General features: G+C 34.1%; 1 protein-coding gene across 4 annotated transcripts in view; it reads left to right on the plus strand.

The window, feature by feature from the left end:
* LOC126890706 (zinc finger protein 678-like) overlaps positions 1-25380 on the plus strand; it is a 138949-nt gene that overhangs the window by 47108 nt on the left and 66461 nt on the right. The window contains exon 4 of one of the 4 annotated variants that reach the window (XM_050659871.1): positions 19849-23509. The exons of the other annotated variants lie outside the window; for them this stretch is intronic. Coding sequence (XP_050515828.1) covers positions 19849-21305 — 1457 coding nt within the window. The 3' untranslated portion in view covers positions 21306-23509. Of the gene's footprint in view, positions 1-19848; positions 23510-25380 lie in introns of those variants that run through there. 4 annotated transcript variants of the gene reach the window in all.

The following is a 25380-nucleotide window of genomic DNA, read 5'->3' on the forward strand; positions in this document are numbered from 1 at the left end:
TTTTTATTAATTTTTTTAAACGCTTTGAAAACATAAGTGTTCTTCTTTTATTTATTGTTAATAAATATTTATTGTTAATAACTAATTTTTTTTAAACGCTTTGAAAACATAAGTGTTCTTCTTTTATGTGGTTGCAACAGCATTGCTGTATCATTATTAGTTTCTGAACAATAACATTGCAAAAAAAGCTCTTTCTTTGGGATAAACAAATTGAATAAAATTTAAACTAATTGACGAATCGTCTTGAAATTTTTTGTGCATGATATGTGCCAGTTGTCTCAACTATTCATGCAATATCTAAGTCTTAAGTTCATTTTCGCAAAAGTTATGGCAATTTTTTTATTTTCGAAATTTTAGTCTTATTTTGCAATTACCGAATAGGTCTGGATCCCGCGTATGAAAAAAAAGTTGATTAATAGCAAGCTGAAAATTTGTTAATAGCTTAAGGGTGTCTAGTCGAATAAACTTTGATATGTGTGAACACTGGAACAGGGGTAGTTTTAATTGTGGAACAGGTTAAAAATTTGGAACGGTCACAGCACGGAAACGGCACATTTATTTTGTCCGACAGAACAGACTTAAACTCTTCGAACAGAGATTAAACTCTCATGCAAAAATCAGACTGCTATTTATCACCAAATGGGCGTTTTAATGAGTGGAACATGTAGAATATGTCAAATGACAGGAATTATGACAGGTAATAAATAGCAGTCTGATTTTTTCATGAGAGTTTAATCTCTGTTCGGAGAGTTTAAGTCTGTTCTGTCGGACAAAATAAATGTGCCGTTTTCGTGCTGTGACCGTTCCAAATTTTTAACCTGTTCCACAATTAAAACTACCCCTGTTTCAGTGTTCCCATATATCAAAGTTTATTCGACTAGACACCCTTAAGCTATTAACAAATTTTCAGCTTGCTATTAATCAACTTTTTTTTCATACGCGGGATCCAGACCTAGAAGTAACAAATGATCGGAGCAAAATTTAAAAACTGCCATTTTGAACCTTTGCTCATCTACTAAAAGATGAATACTCTAAATTACCCTGTTGTTACCTGTAGCGATTTAAACGAAAAAACTGTCATTTTTGACACTTATTTGTTAATAACTAAAATTCACATCCGAACTGTGACGGGCATTTTTGTATTTATAATACCATGCAACCTACGCAACCTGGCTGAATCTTTGAAGTTTGAATCTTTGATATAATTTTTTTCTCTAATTTACAAGTTTCTGCTGCATATAAAAAAATGCTCTTTACATAATTTGTATTAAATATCCTGGTTTTGGTTTTGATTGTTAATTTATTGGACTTCCATGTTTTCTTAAGCATATACGACGCATTCTGGACTTTAGTTATCCTTCCATTAATTGCTTCTTCCGTTCCACCGCTAGCTTCTACGCTTCCCAGATAGCAAAACTTCTGTACATTTTCTACTTCTTCTCCTTCAATGAATATTCCCAGTTCTCTTTCCGTATTTATCTTCATACGTTTGGTTTTTTTGTGTTCCCTTATCCTATTTTTCTTACTTCTTTTGTCACCTTTTTTGATTTTTTCTGCATAATTATGTTGTCTTTTTCGGACACTAGACATATTATATCATCCGCAAAGTTTAGTCCTTCAAGCTGACCGAAAGCATTACATCTAATTCCTGTTTTATTTTTCTTTGCTTTCTTTATGACCCAGTCGATTAAGATAAAAATATGGTTGGACATAAAATACACCCTTGTCTGACTCCACTGTCTAGGTTGATTGGTTTTGTGAGTTTCCCATTGTGCATGATTTGTGCGGTATATATTTCATAGAACATTTTGATAATTCTTTTATGTATGTTAATGGAACTCCATATCTCTTTAATATTTCCCACATTTTTCTCTGATAATCCGGTCAAAGGCTTATCTTGTCTAAAGTCAAGCTTGACTTTAAAACGTTTCAAACGCTTGACGTTTAAAACGATTCCTCTTTAAATAAAACTAAAAATAACCCTAAAATATTTTTTTTATTAACATCCCAGATTTTTTACAATCTGTTTTACAATGAAAACAATAAGTAAAATTCTTTGTCTTTACAATGACAGAGAGATGTAAGGTCCAGTGACCAAAGCATCACGACACTACTACACACACACACATTAGCGTTTTACTGGTGACATGCGCACATACACTGATAACTGATACGCGAGCACGAAAACTAAAACTGGCACAGAACACAATGACTGGACGCTGTTGAAGGCGTAGCTTCCTCTGCTGTTGGCTCTGTCAGGATCGGTTAGGTAGGTCCAAGGGATCATATCGCTTCAGTCTCTTCGCTTGTTGGTTGTTGAGAAGAATGTGTGCCAGGGTGTTAAGATGTACCCGCGACTTATTTTGATATTGTTCAGAAGATTTTTTGCACTCTTCGGAGACTGATAGTACCTGAAGATCTCTATGTGTGCCACACCTTGCCTGTGTGCCACACCTTGTCAAAAGCTTGAGAGGCGTCTAAAAAGGCTGCAGTGCAGTATTGCTTGTTTTCGAGACTAGTTCTTATTGTTGTGTACAGTCTGTGAACTTGTTCTATTGTACTATGTTGATTACGAAATCCGAATTGATGGTCAGGTATGAGACTCTTTTCTTCTAATATTGGTTTGATTTTTCTTAACAAAAGTTTTTCAAAAACCTTAGAGATGACTGGGAGTAGACTTATCGGTCGGTATGAGTTGACATCTTTTGGATCTTTTCCAGGTTTTTGAATGAGTATAATCTGTGCCACTTTCCATTGCAACAGGAAGTAGTGCAGACTTAACATAGCATTAAAGATCATAGTGATTATTCTGTAACAATCATCGGTTAGTTCCTAAAGGACCTCACCCGTTATGAGGTCGAATCCCGGTGCCTTATTAGGTTGTATCTCATTATTTATTATCTGTTTTACTTCTTTAATATTAAACTTGTGAGATTGGCAGTTCCATTTGATATGGAGCTTCAGAAAAGAATGAAATGGTACTTGTTCTAATGGTACTACTCTAGTAAAGGGACTAAATACTGTCGAAAGATGTTCTGCGAATGTCTCGGATTTCTCTGTGTCTGTTCTTGCCCATTTACCTTTGGCATTTTTTAAAGGAGGTATGGCGTCTTTTGGCTTTTTACTTTTCTCGTCGCCTTCCATAGCGAATAGTTAGTGTCTTTGAATGGAGTCAGATTTTCTAAGTAAGTTTGAATCCCCTGTTTCTTTCTTCTTTTAATAGATTTTTAAGTCTTCTGGTAATTCTGTTTAGATTTTATTTGTCAATAGGTGCGTGTGTGTTTTGTCATTTTCTCCTAAGTTTTCTTGTCTCTTCAATCATGTTTTTTTGCACTCAGAGAACAATTTATAGTCTAAGAGCTGGGAGCGGATTTTGTGCGTGATAAGTAATATGAAAAAACTATACGGGGATATGTTGAATTAGTTGTGTACATGACTTTCACCAACGTTCGGAAACCAGAGTTGGGGCCGAGGGTAGTTATAAGGGGTCAAAATCGCGGATTTTATTATTTTTTTATGACGCTCATGATCGAGATAGTGCACCAAAATTTGGGAATAAGTAGGTCATGACGTACCTAAGTAAAATCTCTAGGGGCTCAACGCTGCGTGGCCGACAAAGGGGTTGGGGTAGGGGTGAATATAAAAAATGTAAGGGGTATTTTGTGACGTTCGTGATTGAGATAGTGCACCAAAATGTGGTTATAGGTAGACCATGACATAAATAATTAAAATCCCCAGAGCCGGAAACCAGAGTGGAGAAGGAAGGTAGTTATAAGGGGTCAAAATTCCGTTTTTTATTATTTTTTTTTTGTGACGCTCATGATCGAGGTAGCGCGCAAAAATTTGGGAATAAGTAGGTCATGACGTAACTAAGTAAAATCTCCAGGAGTGGAACGCTGCGTGACCGACAAAGTGGTGGGGCAGGGGTGAATATAAAAAAATGTAAGGGGTTTTTTGCGACGTTCGTGATTGGGATAGTGCACCAAAATTTGGGAATAAGTAGACCATGACATAAGTAAGTAATATCTTCAGAGGCGAAAACCAGAGTCGTGGAGGAGGGTAGTTATAAGGGCTAAAAGCGGTTTTTATTATTTTTTTTGTGGCGCTCATGATGGAGATAGTGCACCAAAATTTGGGAGTAAGTAGGTTATGACGTAGCTAAGTAAAATCTTCAGGGGCGGAACGCTGCTTGGGGTACAAAGGGGTGGTAAGCAGGGGTGAGTATAAAGATATATGGGTGTTTTTTTGCCGTTCGTGATCGAGATAGTGCAGCAAAATTTGGGAATAAGTAGATCATGACATTACTAAGTAAAATGTCCAGGGGCGGTACGCTGCGTGGGGGACAAATGTTGTGCCAAGTCACAAAAAATAATACACACTGCGACTTTGACCCCTTAAAACTACCCTCATACCCAACTCTGGTTTCCGGCTCTGGGGATTTTACTTAGCTAAGTCATGGTCTACTTATTCCCAAATTTTGGTGCACTATCCCAATCTAGCACGTCGCAAAAAAACCCTTATATTTTTTATATTCACAGCTACCCCCACCCCTTTATCGGCCACGCAGCGTTCCACCCCTAAAGATTTTACTTAGTTACGTCATGACCTACTTATTCCCAAATTTTGGTGCACTATCTCGATCATGAGCGTCACAAAAAAAAATAATAAATACGGCGATTTTGACCCCTTATAACTACCCTCATGCCCAACTCTGGTTTCCGGCTCTGAGGATTTTACTTAGTTATGTCATGGTCTACTTATTCCCAAATTTTGGTACACTCTCTCAATCACGAACGTCGCAAAAAACCCCTTATATTTTTTGTATTCACCCCTGCCCCACCCCTTTGTCGGCCACGCAGCGTGCCACCCCTGGAGATTTTACTTAGTTACGTCATGGCCTACTTATTCCCAACTTTTGGTGCACTTTCTCGATCATGAGAGCCACAAAAAAAAATAATAAAAACGGCGACTTTGACCCCTTATAACTACCCTCATCCCCATCTCTGGTTTCCGGCTCTGGGGATTTTACTTATTAATGTCATGATCTACTTATTACCAAATTTTGGTCCACTATCTCAATCACGAACTTCGCAAAAAACCCTTTATATTTTTTATATTCACCCTTACCCCCACCCCTTTGTCGGTTACGCAGCGTTCCGCCCCTAAAGATTTTACTTAGTTACGTCATGACCTACTTATTCCCAAATTTTGGTGCACTATCTCGATCATGAGCATCATAAAAAAATAATAAAATCCGCGACTTTGACCCCTTAAAACTACCCTCGGCCCCAACTCTGATTTCCGGTCGTTGGTGAAAGTCATGTACACAACTAATTCAACATATCCCCGTATAGTTTTTCCATATTACTTATCACGCACAAAATCCGCTTCTATCTCTCCGACTATTACGGTTTCCTTCCATAATGTTTGTTCAGGTGTAGCACTCCATCCCGCCTTTTGTGTGGAGGTTGTTGTACTGCATTTTCAATTTGTATTTCTGTTTTAAGTGGCAAATTCGTTGATAGTTGTTCTGTTAATGCACTTCGGAATATCTTCCAATTTGTTTGGTTATTGGTTAGGACTGGAGGCCTATTTCTGAGTATGACTTTGGAGTCTAGGTCAATTAGAATGGGAGAATGGTCTGACGAGAGGTCCCAGCATGATTGTATTGCTAAGTAGTTAAGAGAGAAGAGACCTTTAATCACACAGAAGTCTAAGAGATCTGGTGTTTTATTTGGATCTGTAGGCCAATAAGTTGGTTCTCCTGTAGATATGTGTTGTAGATTGTTTCCAATTATCGACTTCAGCAGTTGTCTACCCCTTGTTGTGATTACTCTAGAGCCCCAGTGATGATGTTTACAGTTAAAGTCTCCTCCTGCTATGAATTTGTGTCCAAGTGAACTAAAATAGGTATTAAAATATCAAGTAAATTTTTTCATGTACTTTTAAGAATGCTTTTCTAAAGAAAGAAATATTCAATACGTCTGCAATAACATAAACATAAAATACATCGTATTTCACAATTCTTAAAATTCACTGTTGGTAAATCCCCAGGTTAATAATCGCTGTTCCTCAAATCGCGATCACCGAGAATATCGTAATATTTATTATTATAAAGTATTTACTACATCATTCTTTAAAATTCACGGTTTCTAATAATCGCCAGATGTTACGTCACATCGTTTTTATTTATTCTGTACATAAAAACGTTTTGCGAGACGGGGAATTCAAAGTTCATATCTAATATTTGGTCACCAGTTACCGTTTTTAAAGTTACCAAGAAACGGTCGTTACCTGTGATTTTTAATTCACCGTAGATAAATCGCCGTTAGCGAAATCACGTACCATCAGTAATACGAAATCAGTTAGCAATTATTTATCTCCCTATCTTATGGCAACGTTCTACTGGTCCTAAGAACACGACGTTGTCATGTATGACTTTTACGCAGAATATTATCATAGTTTTAGATGTTTTCTATATATAAATATTGCATATATTTTTCCAAAAGATGGAAAACATATTAAGTTGTGAGATAAACAGAAATGAAACCTAGTGGAGGTGGGAAATTTAGCGATAAAAACCTATAAATGTACAATTTGTTGTTTCCAACCTTTAGACATATCGGACAACTTTGGCAACTGCCACTGTGGCAGGACAGTTTTAGTTGACATACTCCTCTGATAGTCTAAAGATGGGAAATAGTAAATATAATGTAAATGTAAAGGTTTTTATCGCTAAATTTCCCACCTCCACTAGTTTCATTTCTGTTTAGGTATTTTCTTTAGGTTTCTAGTCATTTCTGTTTAAACTTAATATGTTTTCGATCTTTTGCGTTATTTTACCGGTTATTAGCGCGTTCATCACTGTATGTATATAAATATGTATTGATGTTATTATACACTCACCGGCACAAAATTCCGCCACTCAAAATTTTTGATTAGGTTTGATAATTTATAACTTTATAATTTGTACTCCGATTTTCAAGATTCCTGTATCAGTTTGTAGGTACATGTTTTGGTGTCGTTTGTTATTATTCCGGTAACAAAAAAAGAATGAGTGTGTACTTTGTACGCACGTAAGAAGATATTCTTCTATTATATAGGTAATTTCAACAAAGTAAATATACTTAACAGGTTATTTGTATTTTATTTAAAAATTAAACTAACTTTCTTATCTACCACTTTCAAAAAATTTTTATTAAAACAACCAAAAATAAAAAAAAATATGAATCGCCCAGGATTTGAACCCGCGTCATTCCAATCACGGAGCTAACGCCCTACCAACTATACCAGCGAGGTCCTTCTAATTGACATGTAAATTTCGGATATAATTACACAACACGGCGACAAGTAGTGTAAAAATGTTATGTAGTGTAAAATAATTATTTTACTACAGAGAAACACAAATCCAAAAACTTAAGAATTATAATAAATACTACATTTACTAAAAACATAAATACATAAATACCTATCTTGAAAGATTAGCAAGGAACTACATACTGTCTGTGTGCGCAGGCGCGCAGATTTATGTACAATTTTACCCTCAATCGAATCGCGCCTAAAGAAGAATATCTTCAAAAATTTTTGCTTAGATGGCATTATACGGAGGTGAATGGAAGCGTATTTTCTCCTAACTTTAAAAAATTCTGTGGAAAAAGTGGAGGACTGATTTTGTTACATACTGCTTTTATATTATCCTGGAGATGTCCCTAAGATTTTGTTTTTTATTAAACGCTTTTATTTAGTTCAATAGTTTGCATCAAATCTTTAGACGTTAATTTGACTGGCTTTTCTTCAATGCAAATGAATGAAAATTTGCACACATTATATGCATTCACGGGAACAATACACGAATAGTCAATAAATTTTTTTTATGTTTATTAATTGTTTAAATAAAAAAAAACTATTTTAATGGAAAATGCTTAAATTCTCTTGTTTTTACAATGTAGAAACTTGAAACTTTTACGGTTTGTAGCTAATGATATGAACTATGCATACTTTTTACGTTAATTGTTTACGTTATGTTTCATAAATAAACAATAAAGTTTCAAATTTTGAACGCTCATATATTCGTTTATATAAAAAACGGCACTTATTCGTGTCAAATTTCAATACGATACGACACAAAACTTCAACCAAACTCGAATTCAAAAAATTCGTGTATTTATCGTAGTCTTAGAAAAACCACCGGTAGAGACGTTTTGTGCTACAATTAACATTAGAATTCATTTTGGCGTATTAATTATTAATTAAACGCTTTTCTTTAGTTCAATAGTTTGGGTCAAATCTTTGGACGTTAATTTGACTGCCTTTTCTTCAATGCAAATGACTAAAAATTTGCAGACATATGCATTCGCGGGAACATACACGAATAGTCAATAAAAAATTTTTTTCCACCTACCTCTACCGAAAGTATACTTTTCCGGACCTGATTGTAGGGAGCAAAGTTGTACTTTTCCTCCCTAGGGAGGAAAAGTAAAAGTGACGTCATGGTATTTCACTCATGAAATATAACTTATTGATGCCCTGTACAATATCTATTTTCTATTACGTAAGTATCTATAGATTTTAACGTTTATTTAAAAACACTCTGTATTTTGCAGAATTGCAAAAAACAGTAAATTGTTATTCTGATTTAACAATGTTTACATTAATAATTTGGCTTATATTTGACAGTTGACAGTTATAATGTACCTACTTGTTGGTTTTTGTTCTAATAAATTTTGTTGGTTAGTTACATAAATATATTAAGTAAAAATAAAAAAATGACTTGTTATTTGAGGAAGGTGGAAAAACCATATGTATAACATGGGAGTAAAGTACCTTTTCCTCCCTTGAATGATTACTGCCCTCCGCTACGCGTCGGGCAGTAAACTTCATTCTCGGGAGGAAAAGTAGCACTTTCTTCCCTTGTTATACAAATAGCTATTATGTTTATTAATTGTTTAAATAAAAAACGATTTTAACGGAAAATGCTTAAATTCTCTTGTTTTTTACAATAAAGAAACTTGAAACTTTTACAGATTGTAGCTAATTACTGTAGATTATTTTACTTTTTACGTTAATTGTTTACGTTATGCTTCATAAATGAACAATAAAGTTTAAAATTTTTTACCGATTCTGATAAACATGACGATATATTTTAATGTTTGAAAAGTGTAAGACTAAAAAGTAAAAAAAAAAATATGAAAAATTTTTTAGGAAACTCTTTTCTTTAGTTACGAGTGACTAAAATTATAAATATAAAAAAATCAACTAAAAAGCAAAAAATAAAAATAATTGAAAAAATCTACGTCAAAGAAAAGCGTGGGGCGAAAACCGTTTATTCGATGAAGACGGGCCACGATTTTATTTGACGAACGTGTTAGATTTTTTCAATTATTTTTATTTTTTGCTTTTTAGTTGATTTTTTTATATTTTCAATTTTAGTCACTCGTAACTAAAGAAAAGCGTTTACTAAAAAATTTTTTTCATATTTTTGAAGTTATACTTTAGGCGTTATTTCATTGAGGGTGAAATTTTATTAATATGCGTGCATGCGCACACAGGCAGTATGGAGTTCGTTACTAAATGTTTTAATTTATGTATTTATCAGTCCAGAAAAGGTGTGGAAAGAATATATTAGTGTTTTTAAATATATTTTTCTACAAACGTGTTAAAAATGCAATTTATATCACTCCATAGGAGCGTTAAAAATGCTACTTTAAAGCACCAGTGCTTTAACAATTTTAAGGCACTGCAGTTAAAAGTGAATTGTCAAATTGTGAAACATCAAAATATTTATATTTCATTTATTAACATTAATAGATATTAACATTAATAGATATTAATAATACAACTTGCGCAATTTGAAAAAGGTGGTATAAAAGGTTTTTAAAAATTTAATTTAAACTGTATTGCATTTTTAACACGTTTGTAGAAAAAAACTTAAAATTTGTTAGAATATACAAAAATAAAAGTAGAGGTTATTCTGATTTACGTATTGACAGTATTCGCGGTGTGCAAGTACTTGGAAGGGGAAACGAGAAACGACCCTGCGCGAGTCGCGGAGAAATATAGCAACTGTCTTAAATAATTCATATTGTCAATTGAAATTGTCAAATTGACGTATATTTCATACCTTCTGTCAATGAAGCAGAAAAATTATATATTGCTCCACAATATTGATATGATATGCAATTATTATATAAAGGTAAATTTAATTAATTTTATTTTGCTTGCAGTACTGCATTTTAATAACTAATTTTATTTACTACATACAATTGTTGACGTTTTCATAACATAACCTGAATCGTATTTTTTCTTCTTATTATTTTTTTGGACTATGGCCTTGACAATTATCCAGTAACCAGGACTAATATAATTGGCCAATATAATTAAAAGTGCGAATTTTAGTATAGAGCGTAGAAATAGGGGTCGCTTTGCCGAACTTGCACGGTCCCAATAGGCAGTTTTGATGTAATGTCAAGAAAAATATAAAAATGGAATGTCAGTCAATCAAGTTCAAGTAAAAGTTTTTGTAGGTTATTGTCCTGTAATTGAGATAAATTATAATTGTTGATATATAAGACGTTTGTAGAAAAAATATTGTATGATATAGGTACGTGTTAAAAAGTACATTTTTAAGGCACTCATGTGAATTGCAGAATGAGCGAAGCGAATTTTTCACACGAAACTTTCACATACGTGCCTTAAAATTGTACTTTTAACATTTATATCTTAAATAACTATTATTATAATTTTTGTGTATTTGGACTTGTCTACCTCGGGAATAAGATACTAAGTAATATTTAAAGTATTTTATAATTCACTTCGTCTGTTTGTCACTATCTCTGAGAAATCTTGTAGCCCGGATAATCAAAAGGGTATAGCTCAGTGGTAGAGCGTTGGACTGGAGATCAAGAGGACTCCGGTTCGAATCCTGGTGTTTTCTAATCTTTTTTTTAATATTTGGTATTGTTTTAATAAAAATGTTTGGAAAGTAGTAAGTAAAAATTAATTTAATCTTTAAATAAAATACAAATAAACTGTCCGAAAGTATATATTTATTTCATTGAAATCATATTTAGAAGTATAACTTCTTACGTGCGTACGAAGTACACACACATTCTTTTTTTTATTGAATTATCCGAATATCTCTTTTCTTGTAAAAGCTGTACAATTTTTTGTAAATAAAAACATTGATTGACTCAAACGTAAATATCTTAAATAGAGGTTGGATTGATGAGAATAGAATAACCCGCAGGTAGCCCGGATCTCAATCCTATTGAGTATTTATGAAACGAATTAAAAACAGCTATACACCGTCATCCTACGCCTGTAGAAAATTTGGTACAGTTATGGCCGTGGTAGAGGAATATCGGGCTATTCCCCAGCCAAGGGTAACACATCTTCTTTATTCGATGCCAAACACATTGCGAGCAGTCGTTGCTGAAAGAGGTGGACATACCCGCTATTGAATTGTTTTGTTTTGTTAATTTTATTTTGTGTTGTTAATTTTAGTGCGTTTGAAATTTTTAAATAAATAAACCTTCAACGCAGTGTTTTTATTTACAGCTTTTAGAAGAAAAGAGATGTTCGAATAATTTAAAAAAACAAAATCTTAGGGATACCTCTAGGATAATACAAATGGAGTACGTAACAAAAACAGCCCTCCAATTTTTCCACAGAATATTTTTAATTTATGAGAAAATACAACGCTTCCATTTACCCCCGTATAAAGTCATCTAAGCAAATTTTTTTTACCGGAATAATAACAAACGACATCAAAACATGTACCTGCAAACTGATGCAAGAATCGTGAAAATCGGTGTACAATTAATAAAGTTGTAAATTGTCAAACTTAATAAAACAATTTGGGTGGCGGCATTTTGTGCCTGTGGCTGTAGTTATTAAGACACCAAGGATATTATAGGGATAATAACGATTGAGGTCAATGGTGTGAATCACGAGGGCCTTTGGCCCGAAGGATATACGTTGACTGAAGGCGTTATTATCCATAATACCCGTGGTGCCTTCAACATCTAATGTCCGACTAAATATTCTTTATATGCAAATAATTTGAATGAATTTTGAATTAATTAGTTTTCAAATAAGTACATTTAACAGCAATAGTCATAACGTAATTGTGGTAACCGTAGTTTACTTAGGTTATTATTTGTGAGCTACAGTATTTAACTAATAGTTACAGTCGGAAAAATGAAAGAATACCCATGAACGAACATATAAAACACGCTGTATTTTCCTGTCACCGTGTCACAAAGAAAATTGTCCAGTGCAAGTACATGTAACAATAATTATTACATGTACTTGCGCTGGCCAATTTTTTGTGTGACACGGTGACAGGAAAATACAGCGTGTTTTATATGTTCGTTCATGGGTATTCTTTCATTTTTCCGACTGTATTTAAATTTAATACCCTAGGCCCTGGGTGTTATTTTCAAAAATAACGCCCTAGGGAAATTTATTATAGGGGAGTGGCGTATAGTATGGGCCGGCGGGAAGTATGGCGCACTTGTTATTTCCAGAGTTCGCCAATAGGCAGCGCTACGGTAGGTTGTCTAGAGTCTAGAGTGTAATACTAACACCTCAGATCTCGGTGCAAACAGTGTATCATTAGTACACGAGTGGTTCGCATCGCAGGTAATTTTTTGTTTTGTGAACGGTCAAACCTCCTGTGAAGGTAGGCACAGTCTCCATGAGGAATCAAATGACAATGGCAATAGGTTAATAAACCTAGCAAGATCACCTAACATTGTGATTACCAGCACATACTTCGCTCGCAAAGATATACACAATGGTACCTGGAAATCCCCAGATGGACTGACAGTAAATATGATATGTTATTGTAGACTCGAGACACCAATCGAATATAATAAACGTCCGCACCAGAAGAGGGGCAAATGCGGATTCTGATCACTACCTGATCGAAAGTAGGGTAAGGGCTAGAATTTCAAACATCAAAAAGGAAGGAGGCTCTAAACATGAACGATACAAGGTAGAAGGACTCAAAGAAACAAACAAAAATAAAGAGTATAAAGAAAAGATAAGCATCAAACTAGAAAACAGACTAAAACATGTAAACCCAAATAAGGAGTGGGAAGAGTGCAGAGAAATCATAAAAGAGGCAGCTAAAGAAGTATTAGGCATAGAAGGTAAAGAAAGAAGAACAAGAACGAATGACTAGTTTGACGAAGAATGTCAGATTATAACAGACAGAAAAAACAGAGCATATTTACTGATGCAACAGGGGCACAGAACCCGACAAGCAGAGAAAGAATATAAACAACTACGCAAAGAAGAAAAGAAAACTCACCGAAGAAAAAAGAGAGAATATATGAACAAAGAACTTCAAGAACTGCAAGAACTAAGTAAATCAACAGAGACAAGAAAATTTTATCAGAAACTGAACAAAATCAGAAAAGACTTAAACCGAGAACAACGATGTGTAGATACTAAGAGATACTAAGAAGATGGACAGAACATTTTACGGAAAAGCTTGAAGGAGATGGGAGTGAGACGAACCCTGATATACCATTAGACCAAGCAGACAACAGAGAAAAGAGTTCACCAACAATAGCCGAGATTAGAACAGCAGTAGACAAATTAAAGAACAATGAATCACCGGGATCGGATCAAGTAGCATCGGAATTACTGAAGGAAGGAGGAGACGCACTACAGAAAACAATACATGAATTGATAACAAAGATATGGTCAAATAAACAGCTACCAGCGGAGTGGAATAGCGGTATTATTGTACCATTACATAAAAAAGGAAATCAGTTAGAATGTGGAAACTACCGTGCTGCTGAATGCAGCATACAAAATAATGTCCAACGTCATTTATGAAAGACTTAGACCACACGCTGAAAAAATAGTTGGCAAATACCAAAGTGGCTTCTGTAGACAGAAGTCAACAATAGACCAGATATTTGTTCTGCGACAGATCCTCGAAAAAACAAGTGAATATAACATCGACACACATCATCTCTTCATAGACTTCGAAAGCGCATATGACAATATAAACGTAGAATTCTTAATAAAAGCAATGAAAGAATCTAATATACCAACACAACTAATAGAACTGATAAAAGAATCTCTAAAAGTAGAAAGTAAAATCCGGATACCAAACGAACTAACGGAAACAATAGATGCGAAAAAGGGACTACGCCAGGGAGACGCTCTATCATGCATCTTCTTCAACATCGTACTCGAGAAAATAATGAGGGACACAACAATCAATACTCGAGGAACAATCATTAATAAAAGCGTGCAAATTCTAGCATTTGCAGATGATGTTGACATAATCGCATGATCAAGAAGATAAATGATAGAGGCATTCAATCAAATAGAACGAGCTGCACAAAATAGTGGCCTTAAAATTAATCAGAACAAAACACAAAATACCGGGTGTCCACTTATATTTTCCCCCATTTTAACTGCCTATAACTTCTAAACGGCTCTAAAGATAGAAATATGCGGTTTTCGCTAAAATATTTTATTTTAGTCAAAGTTTTGTCTGAATGGATTGAATTTTTTATATCGCTTTCAAATACGAAAAAAAATGGCGGATTTTTGAAAAAAACATTGTTGACTTTTTTTTAATGGAACACCCAGTATATTTTTTTGTAAATTGAAAGAAAGGTCATTCATCTATCCAGCGATATAAAGTTTTTCAAAATCGGTTGCCAAATCACTGAGTAATTAATTTTTAAAATGAGAGGTGCAACATGGATATCACATACCTAAATAACTAACTAAGCAAATTGATTATGTTATGTGATTTCCACATTGCATCTCTCATTTTAAAAATTAATTGCTTAGTCATTTGACAACCGATTTTAAAAAAAATTATATCGATGGATAGGTAAAAGACCGTTTTTTCAAGTCTTTAGGTAAATGACCATTTTTTATATCGCTTTTAAATAAAAAATGGCGGATTTTTGAAAAAAAAAACGTTGACTTTTTTTATTAAAACACCCAGTATATTTTTTTGTAACTTGAAAAAACGGTCATTTGCCTATCCAGCGATATAAAAAATTTTAAAATCGGTTGTCAAATGACTGAGCAATTAATTTTTAAAATGAGAGATGCAAAGTGGAAATCACATAACATAATATATTTTAGTCATGTCGTCAGGGGGGGGGGTACAACGGCCTCCTTAATTCAGATGGACTTACCCAAGTTTTTTTATGTATTTTGACCCGTAGAACACGAATTTTTTGGGTAACAGTTGATCCGGATGTCGATAAGATTGTTATAAACAAAGAACTTGAGGAATTACATAACAGCGATTTTTCGCAAAACAAAGTATTTTTTTTTGTATTTTTTGGGTCATTTTAAGCAAAAAATGTTTTTACAAGTTTTTTCGTAGGATGCATAGTTTTCGACATAATTGCGGTTGAACTTTCAAAAAATCGAAAAATTGCAATTTTTGAACCCTAATAGTCTTTACTAATATGTGTTTTTTATTTTATCCATTGTGGCCCATACTACCAGACTTATTTAGGTTTGTAAAAAAAATGACCAAACAAATTAATTGCATTCAGCTGTGCATTTTCTGTGGTTTTAAAAACATTTTTAAACACAACTAACGCAACCAATGTCACCTTTACATGGGTTTTGGTTAGTTTTAACTGTTTCCAGCACATAATGCAAACTATATTTGCATTTTTTTTAAAGTGCCCCATACTTTACGCCGTTCCCCTATTTAACTGACTTTGAAATCATGTCATTATTTCTATGATAATAATTTTGCTGCATGTACATGATTAAAATATATAATGCTAGAATATCTATTATCACAAACGATGTCGTCGCTTTACCGCATTCACATTTCTAAGAATTTACCGTCTCAACTATACCCATCTATACAAATAACCCGGTCTATATAGACATTTGAAATAACAAAAATTGCCGGAGAGCCAAATTTTGCTGGAGAGATAGGGTATACCATAACAAATAAAATTTTAAAAGTCCCCATCGATCCCATGTGTGCAACAAAAGTTATTCGGGGTCAAAGGTCAAAATTTGAGATTTTTTTTATTTTTTTCGAAAACAGTAAGTTTTATCAAAAAAGAACCTTAAACCAAAGTTGTAGATCTTAAAATTCTCCACAAAAATAGTCCTTACTATTTTTTTCCTAAGAGTTGCCATTCCTAAGATATCGCGATTCTAAGAATCACATTATACATGATATACACACGTTTCCACACCACCTGTGAGGTAGTGTACTCGGCGCGTTTTTTTACCGTGGTTTCCCTTGTATGCCTACTTCACTAACTGTTTTGACAATTTTAGGATAATTTAAGGAAACAATGCCGGTCAAGTTCTAGATATTACCTTATTATTGATATTGATTATTGATATTGCTATTGATTTATTAGGTTAACTATTGTTTTGATTTCTTTAGATATTTTAATCAGATTCATATTCTTGAAAGTCTACTTCAACAGTCAAGTCTTCTTCGATTTCACCTTCTTCCTCTTCCTCTTGCTGGATGTTCAAAAATTGTTCAAATGTGACTGAGACATTGATCTCTTCATTAAAATCACAGGAGTCTTCCTCTGTTGTACTAAACTGGACATTTGAGCAAGACTGACACTTGGCAGTTGACACGCTAGAGAACACAGCAACCTGACTGTTTTACATCCACATTTGGCACTACAACCTTTTTTGCAATTGCAAAAAATAGTGTTAAGGAGTTTTTCTGGAGCAGGTGGGAGTAAGGTTTTAATCGGTTCCAGAGTATTATCTATTAATTTCCAACCCCAGTCTTCTGGATTCAGTTCATTGCCTAGCCATGTTTGAACTTGATAATATACTCGATACAAATGTTGAAAAGCAGATGCTGATGTTGGAGGAAGACATGATAGTTGTACTTGTTTCTTGTTTCGCGTATTTTTTACAAAAGTTAAGTATCAGTATTTATCAAGACAAATAATTTTTTTGGAGCTCCATGAATCGCAAGAAGAAAGCGAATTCCTTCCGTCATTATTGTTTGCGGTGTGGAATCAAGTTCTGTAAAAACTTTACAGCAGTCAGTCAAATCTTTTTTTTTTTTTCGAATAATTTAAGTACTGACGTTTTGCCCCTTCTGCACATTGCTGACGTAGTGTCGCAGCCAGTTATCGCATGTAAAAATAAAATGTACTTTTGGCATTTGGGATAAGCCGATAAACTTTTCGAAGAATATAGCTCTGTTCGCTGTTGAGCCCTTCCAGGTTTCAGAAAATAAATAACTTTATCTACTGGAGTCCTTGCAGTAACAGTACTAACAAATCAACATCTTCACCAACTACAATTGTTGTGTTTGTTGCCTTAAATTTTTCAATTGCTGTCTCAATTATAAGGACATCTGCGCCATTTTTAGCTTGTTTCATTTCAATAGTCGCAGCTGTTAATTTGTCAGTTAACATGGAAAGTAAACGAGATTTATTATTAATGTTAGCGAAAAATTATGGTTGATCCGCTGGAACTGTTATATTTTCATCAAAGATAATCTCAGAACCCGATGATGTTTTTGTAGTTCGACGACGTTGTTCTGCAGCTTTAATATTCTTTGTCGAGTCACTGTAGCCGTCAAATGCCGCTGTCACTGTAAGCCCGTAACGTCTGCTAAATGGTAGACGCTTGTAATAAGTACTTATATTCACTTGAACTGAACCTTTAGCACTAAAAGAAACAGATAATATGAACAAGACCTACGGACAATGCTGTAGCCGTATTGTTTACAATAGACAATATGTTCTTTTTTAAACAATGGTATAGCCAAATGTTTTTCAAGGCCACGTGGATAGAGGAAATTCAGTTTGGGACTGATTATCTTTTGAAGAAATATTTTCAGAATAATATAATTACCAGAGAACGGCAGTTCTCGTCAGTGGCGCACAACCCCAACAACAATACCCCTACAAGCGACACTATATATACACGAAATTTTCGATTTTCTAAATCTGACTGATTTGAAAATTGGACCAAATCCCATCTTAAAGTTTAGGAAAAGACTCACCCATCCATATGTCAACTCTCCATTTTGGTCCAAGGGTGTGGATTTTACGGCCCTTCCCATTTAGGGTCTGTTTTTCGTTCTCGTCCCCAAAACTCCCAAAAATTTAAGTCCGACCTTTACGGCTTCTGATAGTACTGATCATTACCTTTCCAACGGATGTCTAATTTTGACAATCGAATATACCATTCAAAAGTTACCGAGCTCAGAAGTATGACTCAATTTTTATTTAAAAAGGGGAAAATGTTTGTGGATATGTTTGTATGTATGTGTGTGGAAAAGTTACACCGATCTGAATTTTTTTTCTGTGTTTCAAGAGGGTGTGAGGGCCGATTCAGAACCGGTGTAATTTTTGACTTATGACTACCCGTAAGCTAGCTAGAGGGTTAGGTAGATACAAAATAGCATATTTTTTGGGCGTATATATCTTACGTTCAAGGAGAGACAGGAAAATCGCAAGTACACCAAAGCAATGAAGTTGAGTTAAACTTTCAAATGTTGTCTAAGCTATTAAGCTGAGACGTATACACTGCTCACCATAGCCGAAAAACTAAAAAATTAAACTTTGAAAATTTTGGTTTTTTGACAATTACTCAAAATTTCAACCTACGAATTGCGCCAATAACCGAGCGTTTGAAGGAGGTCTCTAGACGCATCTAACGGTGTATACCTCATATCTGTGAAAATTCGAATTTTTAAGTTATAGGATTCATAAGTATGATTTAATTTATTTCTTATGGGCTAAAACTTTTTTTCAAGCTCAATAATTCCTGTAATACGTTCAGTTATCATACTTAATCTTGGATGCATCAGATACTACTTGTCAATACGTTTCAAACTCATGTTTATTGATCAAAATAAGTTAAGCCGTTCAAAAGTTATAGAGTTCCAAAAGTATAATTAGTCCAGGAACTGAAACTTTTCACTTCGCAATTTTTACAGAATGGATCGATTTGCTTGAAAATTTGACAATAAGTAGTGGAAAGTCCAAGGATCAAAATCTATATGATGCCGAAAGACGCTTTTACGATGGGGTGGTTACCAGCACATACATTTAACCCTTAAATAACTTTGAAAAACTCCTGATACAAGAATAAAAAACCGCTAAACGCCGTAAAAATGAGTGGCGCATACAATATTCCAGCTACAAAAGATCTGATATGAATATTACGTGGCGCGAAAATGTATTTTCCTTTGATGCAAAACAAAATTCTAGATTTAATTTAAAAGATTTTTCCATAATAGTTGCTAAATTTGAAGTAAACGCGCCACAAAAGAGTTTTAAAAATTCAAACTGTATCAAAGTTACTCTTTTGTGGCGCGTTTATTTCAAATTTAGCAAAATGGAAAAATCTTTTAAATTAAAACTAGAATCTTTTGTAGCTGGAGTATTGTATGCGCCACTCATTTTTACGGCGTTTAGCGGTTTTTATTCTTGTTATGTATATACGTGGCTTATATGTGTATATAATGTATAAAGTATCTTTTAAAATCGCGATATCTCAGGAATGGTAACTCTTAGGAAAAAAATTGGAAGGACTATTTTTGTAGAGAATGTTAAGATCTACAACTTTGGTTTGATGTGTTTTTTGATAAAACTTACCGTTTTCGAGAAAAATCCAAAAAATCTCAAATTTTGACCTTTGACCCATAATAACTTTTGTTGCACACATGGGACCGATGGGGACTTTTAAAACTTTATTTGTTATGGTAAACTCTAGCGCTCCACCAAAATTTGGCTCTCCGGCAATTTTTGTTATTTGCCAACTATTTTGATGTCTAAGTTGACCGGATTAAAAGCGTTCTCTAAAACTCACCGGATGTTTCCGTTTTTATTTTAGGTCTTTCTAACAAGAAGAATGGAATGGATAATTTGAAAACATTACCTGGGGAGTCATGTAATAAACAACAAATAAGTCTAAACTCGGAAGAAGTAACAATAAATAATTCTAATTGTTCTAAAGATACTAATGATTACAAAAATAATTTAAATGAACTTATAAAAGTTGAGACTGGAGAAGGACATCCCAGATGTCAAATTTGTTTTAAGGAATTTACTCAATCAAGAAGTTTAAAAAGGCATTTGAGAGTGCACACCGGAGAAAAACCACACGAGTGTGAAATTTGTTTAAAGCAGTTTATTACGACAAGTCATTTGAAAAGACATTCGATGATACATACTGGTGAAAAACCTCACAAGTGTGAAATTTGTTATAAACTGTTTTCTCTTCAAACTAATTTGAAAAGACATGTGTTGAAACACACTGGAGAAAAACCACATAAGTGTGAAATTTGTTTTAAGGAATTTAATAATTCGATAAGTTATAAAAGGCACTCAAGACTTCACACTGGAGAAAACTTATACAAGTGTGAAATTTGTTTGAAGTCATTTGGTGAAGCTTGTAATTTGAAGAGACATTTGAGAGTGCACACTGCGGAAAAACCTTATAAGTGTGAAATTTGTTTTAAGGAATTTATCGAATCAGCCAGTTTGAAAAAGCATTTGAGAGTGCACACTGGGGAAAAACCCTACAAGTGTGAAATTTGTTTAAAGCAATTTAGTGATGCAAGTAACTTAAAAATACATTTGAGAATACATACTGGGGAAAAACCTTATAAGTGTGAAATTTGTTTGAAGGAATTTAATAATTCGATAAGTTATAAAAGGCACTCAAGACTTCACACTGGAGAAAACTTATACAAGTGTGAAATTTGTTTGAAGTCATTTGGTGAAGCTTGTAATTTGAAGAGACATTTGAGAGTGCACACTGCGGAAAAACCTTATAAGTGTGAAATTTGTTTTAAGGAATTTATCGAATCAGCCAGTTTGAAAAAGCATTTGAGAGTGCACACTGGGGAAAAACCCTACAAGTGTGAAATTTGTTTAAAGCAATTTAGTGATGCAAGTAACTTAAAAATACATTTGAGAATACATACTGGGGAAAAACCTTATAAGTGTGAAATTTGTTTGAAGGAATTTACTGAATCAGGCACTTTGAAAAAACACTTAAGAAGTCACACTCGAGAAAAACCTTCCAAACCTTACAAGTGTGGAAGTTGTTTTTCACAATTTAATAGTTCAAATGGTTTAAAAAGGCATTCGAGACTGCACAGTGGAGAAAACTTGCACAAATGTGAAATTTGTTTTAAGGAATTTACTGAATCTAAAGGCTTGAAGAGGCATTTAAGAATACACACTGGAGAAAAGCCTTACCAGTGTGAAATTTGTTTTAAATCATTTGGTGAAGCAGGTCATTTGAAAAAACATTTGAGAGTGCACACGAAACAATCAGTTTAAATAAAAAGATGGCTCCGAGAATTGACAAAGTAACGGTGGAAATACTGAAAAACATGGGACAACGAGGTACTGAAACACTTCTAGAAATAATGAATAAAGTTTGAAAATATGAAATATTACCAGAAGACTGGAAAGCCGCATTGATAGTTTCCATACATAAGACATGTGACAAAAGATAATGTAATAACTACAGAGTACTACAGAGCGGAATGAGTATACAAGATCATAATATATTCACGCTAAAACAAATAAAGGAAAAAGCGCTTCAAGAGAAAAAGAACATATACTTAGCTTTCTTAGACCTAGAAAGCGTACAGACAAAGTAGTCAGACAGAGAGTGTGGAAAGTGCTAAGAGAGAAAGGTGTAGGACATAGAATGACGTAGGACACGAATCATCCAAAAAATATACATATAGCCAGAATATGAGCTCAGTGATTAGTAACAACAATAGATCAACCACTTTTACAGTAACAGGAGGACTAAGACAAGGCGGAGCACTTAGCCCAACCCTGTTTATATTGTTTATGGACCAAATAATTAAAAGATGCACAATAGAAAGCAGAAAATTAAATGGTGGACCACCAATTATGTTGGTGGGACATCTACAACGAATGAAAAAAACTAGACCAGTTCGACGAGTGTGGGAAGCAAAAATATCAAAAAACAGGAAGAGAGGAAGACACAGACAATAAAACAGTAAAAGCCATTCTGTAAAAGAATAGATCAGACTGGATAGATGCCATAGTAATAGCATAAGACAGAAAAGACTGGAAAAAATTTGTATACACTGTGTCATAGTCATACTTTATTGATCCTTTAAGACATTCAAAATAAATGTATAGGATACGTCAATACAGAATTCAGTATAAAATAAAAAAAAACATCAATGTCTATAATACAATATTCACAGTGTAACAAAATTGACAAAACATAAAATATATAAAATAACATTCTTACAAGTAAAATATGAAGCTACTGCAGTTTGTCCTCCAGATATTCATTTATCGAATAATATGCTTTTCTTATGAGTAAATCTTTAACATTCTTTTTTTAATTTAGTGGAGAGTGGTATTTCTTTCACAGCTTTTGGCAAATGGTTTTATAAGGTCAGACCCATATATCTGAAGCTATTTTGAAATTTGGATGTTCTGTGTTTAGGAACTCGTAAAGATTCAGCACTTCTTGTATTGTAATAGTGATTGTCTGCATTTACTGGAAATGTATTTATTTCCTCTTTTACATAGGTTTACATTGGTTTACAAGATTGTTGATAATCCAAATTAAACATTTTACGGATAATTTTTTTTTTTTTGGTAATGAACACTTTGGCACTATCTACTGAGTTCCCCCATAAAATTACATTATAGCACATGTGGCTGTAAGCAAGGCTATAATAAACGTTTATTAATGCCGATATGGGTAGTGTGTTTTAATTCTAGATATAGCATAAAAAGCTTTATTCAATTTCATGTTCACTGAATTCACTTGCTCTGGCCATTTCAGATTACAATCAATGAACACACCCAAAAACTTTGTAGAGTGGAAGATAACATATTGTTTCTATCATGGATGGTTAAGTTATAATCATTGGTAGATGAGTTGTATGAATGAAAATAAATAATTTCTGTCTTGTCAATGTTTAATATTAGTCTGTTGGTATTACACCAGCATCTAAAGCAGTCAACAACAGTCTTCATTGTCATTTTTAATTCCTCGAGTGTACGTGCAGAGACTATTAACGAGGTATCATCAGCAAACATTGATATTATAAGTGCCCTTATGTGATCTGGTAGATCGTTAATAAAAATTAGGAATAATAATGGTCCCAGCACAGATCCCCGTGGTACTCCTTTGTTTGTCTTGTATGGTTCTGAGCTTGATTCTTTAATTTTCACAACACTCTTCCTGTCACTTAAGAAATTTATTACCCATTCTAGAAATATCCCTCTAAAACCAGCGTTATATAATTTATTGCAAATAAATGTTATGTCTAAGCAGTCAAAAGCTCGTGATAGATCAAAAAATAGTCCTGCCACGTGGTTTCTACTATCTAATTCATCATAAATACGCTCAAACAAGTTGCATGCGGCCGTGAGTGTCGACTTTTTTGGTCTAAATCCGTGTTGGTTTGGAGTTAATAAATTGAATTCTTCTATAAAATTTAACATTCTGTTGTATACAACCTTCTCTATTACTTTGGAAATTATGCTAAGGACAGATACTGGTCTATAATTTGAAATATCATGAGGGTCATTCTTTTTGAAGATTGGAATAACTTTTGCCATTTTAAATATGGATGGAAATTGGCTGGTTGTTATTGAGAGATTAACTAAATGGGTTAAAGGATTCGATATATGCTCACTAATCAGTTTTATTATTTTTACAGATATGTTATCAATACCAGTACTAGGCTTATTTTTTAATTGATCGATTGTATTTTTTATTTCAATTGGAGTTACGGGTAAAAAGAAAAATGTTTGGTTACACATTTTTGAGGTAGTACAAGAAGAAGGCAACGATGTGCCAAAATGAGTTTGAAGATTGTAATCTGTAATTGTAGCAAAATATGAGGCAAACGAATTAGCAATATCACCAGACTTGGTAATAATTTTATTATCATAATGTAGAATAATATCAGACCTGTTCTTTTGCCTACCAGTTTCCCTGTTTACTAAATTCCAAATTGTTTTTGGTATATTGTAAGATTGATTAATTAAGTCACTATGAAAGTTTTTTTTAGTATTTATTAATAGAGAATTATATTCTTTTTTTGCCTGTTTATAGGTATCTTGAGACTCGAGACCAGGGCCGTAACTACGATGTTGGGGACCCCGGGGCAAATGTGATCTCGGGGCCCCCTACCGGGAGGTTTTGGGGATTTACCCCCAGCCCAAGGGAGTCCGGAAAAATGTTTGATATTTAACCCCTTGAAAGCGCATTTTCCCTCCTATGTGAACACCACACTCTCTTCTTCCTTTTTTTTTCAGCATGTCTTGCAATAACTATAAAATTAGCAGCTCTAATGATTACAACTTCATCTGTATCTGACATTGCGAACGGATTATTAACGAATGGGTTCGTTCGCTACAATTCGTTCCTTCGTTCATGTTCACTTTGATTTAAAAGCACCTTAAGGTGCCTTAAACTTAAGCTACTGCAGTGTGAGCCAAACACACTCAGTGAAGCTGGTCAGTGTACTGGTGGGACTGATCCTAATGCGTGCCCATTCTATCTTGTGTATACCTTTCTTTTCAATATGTGGTTCCTTTCACGTACCAAGATGTGTTCTGGGGTAAATGGATTAAGACAAAGTAGCTGGGACCTGGGGTCCCTATTCCGGTTGCATTTTTGTTTTTATTTCGCCAAAATAACTAATTTCCTCAGTCACAATTTATATGTTTACGAAAGGTCTCGGGGACCCCAGCTTAGCCCGGGCCCCCCTCTTCCAATGGCATTTTAGGTTTTATTACGCCGAAATAACTAATATCTTAAGTAATATATTAAATTTTTATGTTAAGGTCTCAGGGGCCCCAGCTTAGTTCAGGCCTCAGGGGCCCTGTTATGTTCCAATTGCATTTTAGTCTAAAATACTAATTTGCCCAGTGAAAAATTAAAACTATGTTGCGGTCTTCTTAAAATTGTGTCATTTAAAAATATTTCGTTGGGATCGGCTTTCAAAATACATATTTTTATTTTGCTCGTTAAAATCTATGCACGGGGCTCCCCTTGGTCGGGGGCCCCGGGGCACTGCCCCGGTTGCCCCAATGGTAGTTACGGCCCTGCTCGAGACTCCCTATATTTTTTGCTATCCAGTGTAGATTTTTTAGCTTTTCACTAGCATGTCTTACCTCATTTGTTACCCATGTAGCCTTATTCGTTTTGTGTGTTTTATACCGTGTTTTTATTGGACAATATAAATTTAGATTGTAATCTAAAATGCCAACAAATGAATTTGTGGCATATTCAGCATTCAATTGGGAATAAACTTCATCAAAAGCTGTAGAAGAAATCCCTGCTTTAAACATCATCATATTTTCATCTGACATATCCCTGTAACTGATGGATTTTTTATCT

Source organism: Diabrotica virgifera, chromosome 8, assembly GCF_917563875.1.
Source record: "Diabrotica virgifera virgifera chromosome 8, PGI_DIABVI_V3a".
NCBI lineage: Eukaryota > Metazoa > Arthropoda > Insecta > Coleoptera > Chrysomelidae > Diabrotica > Diabrotica virgifera.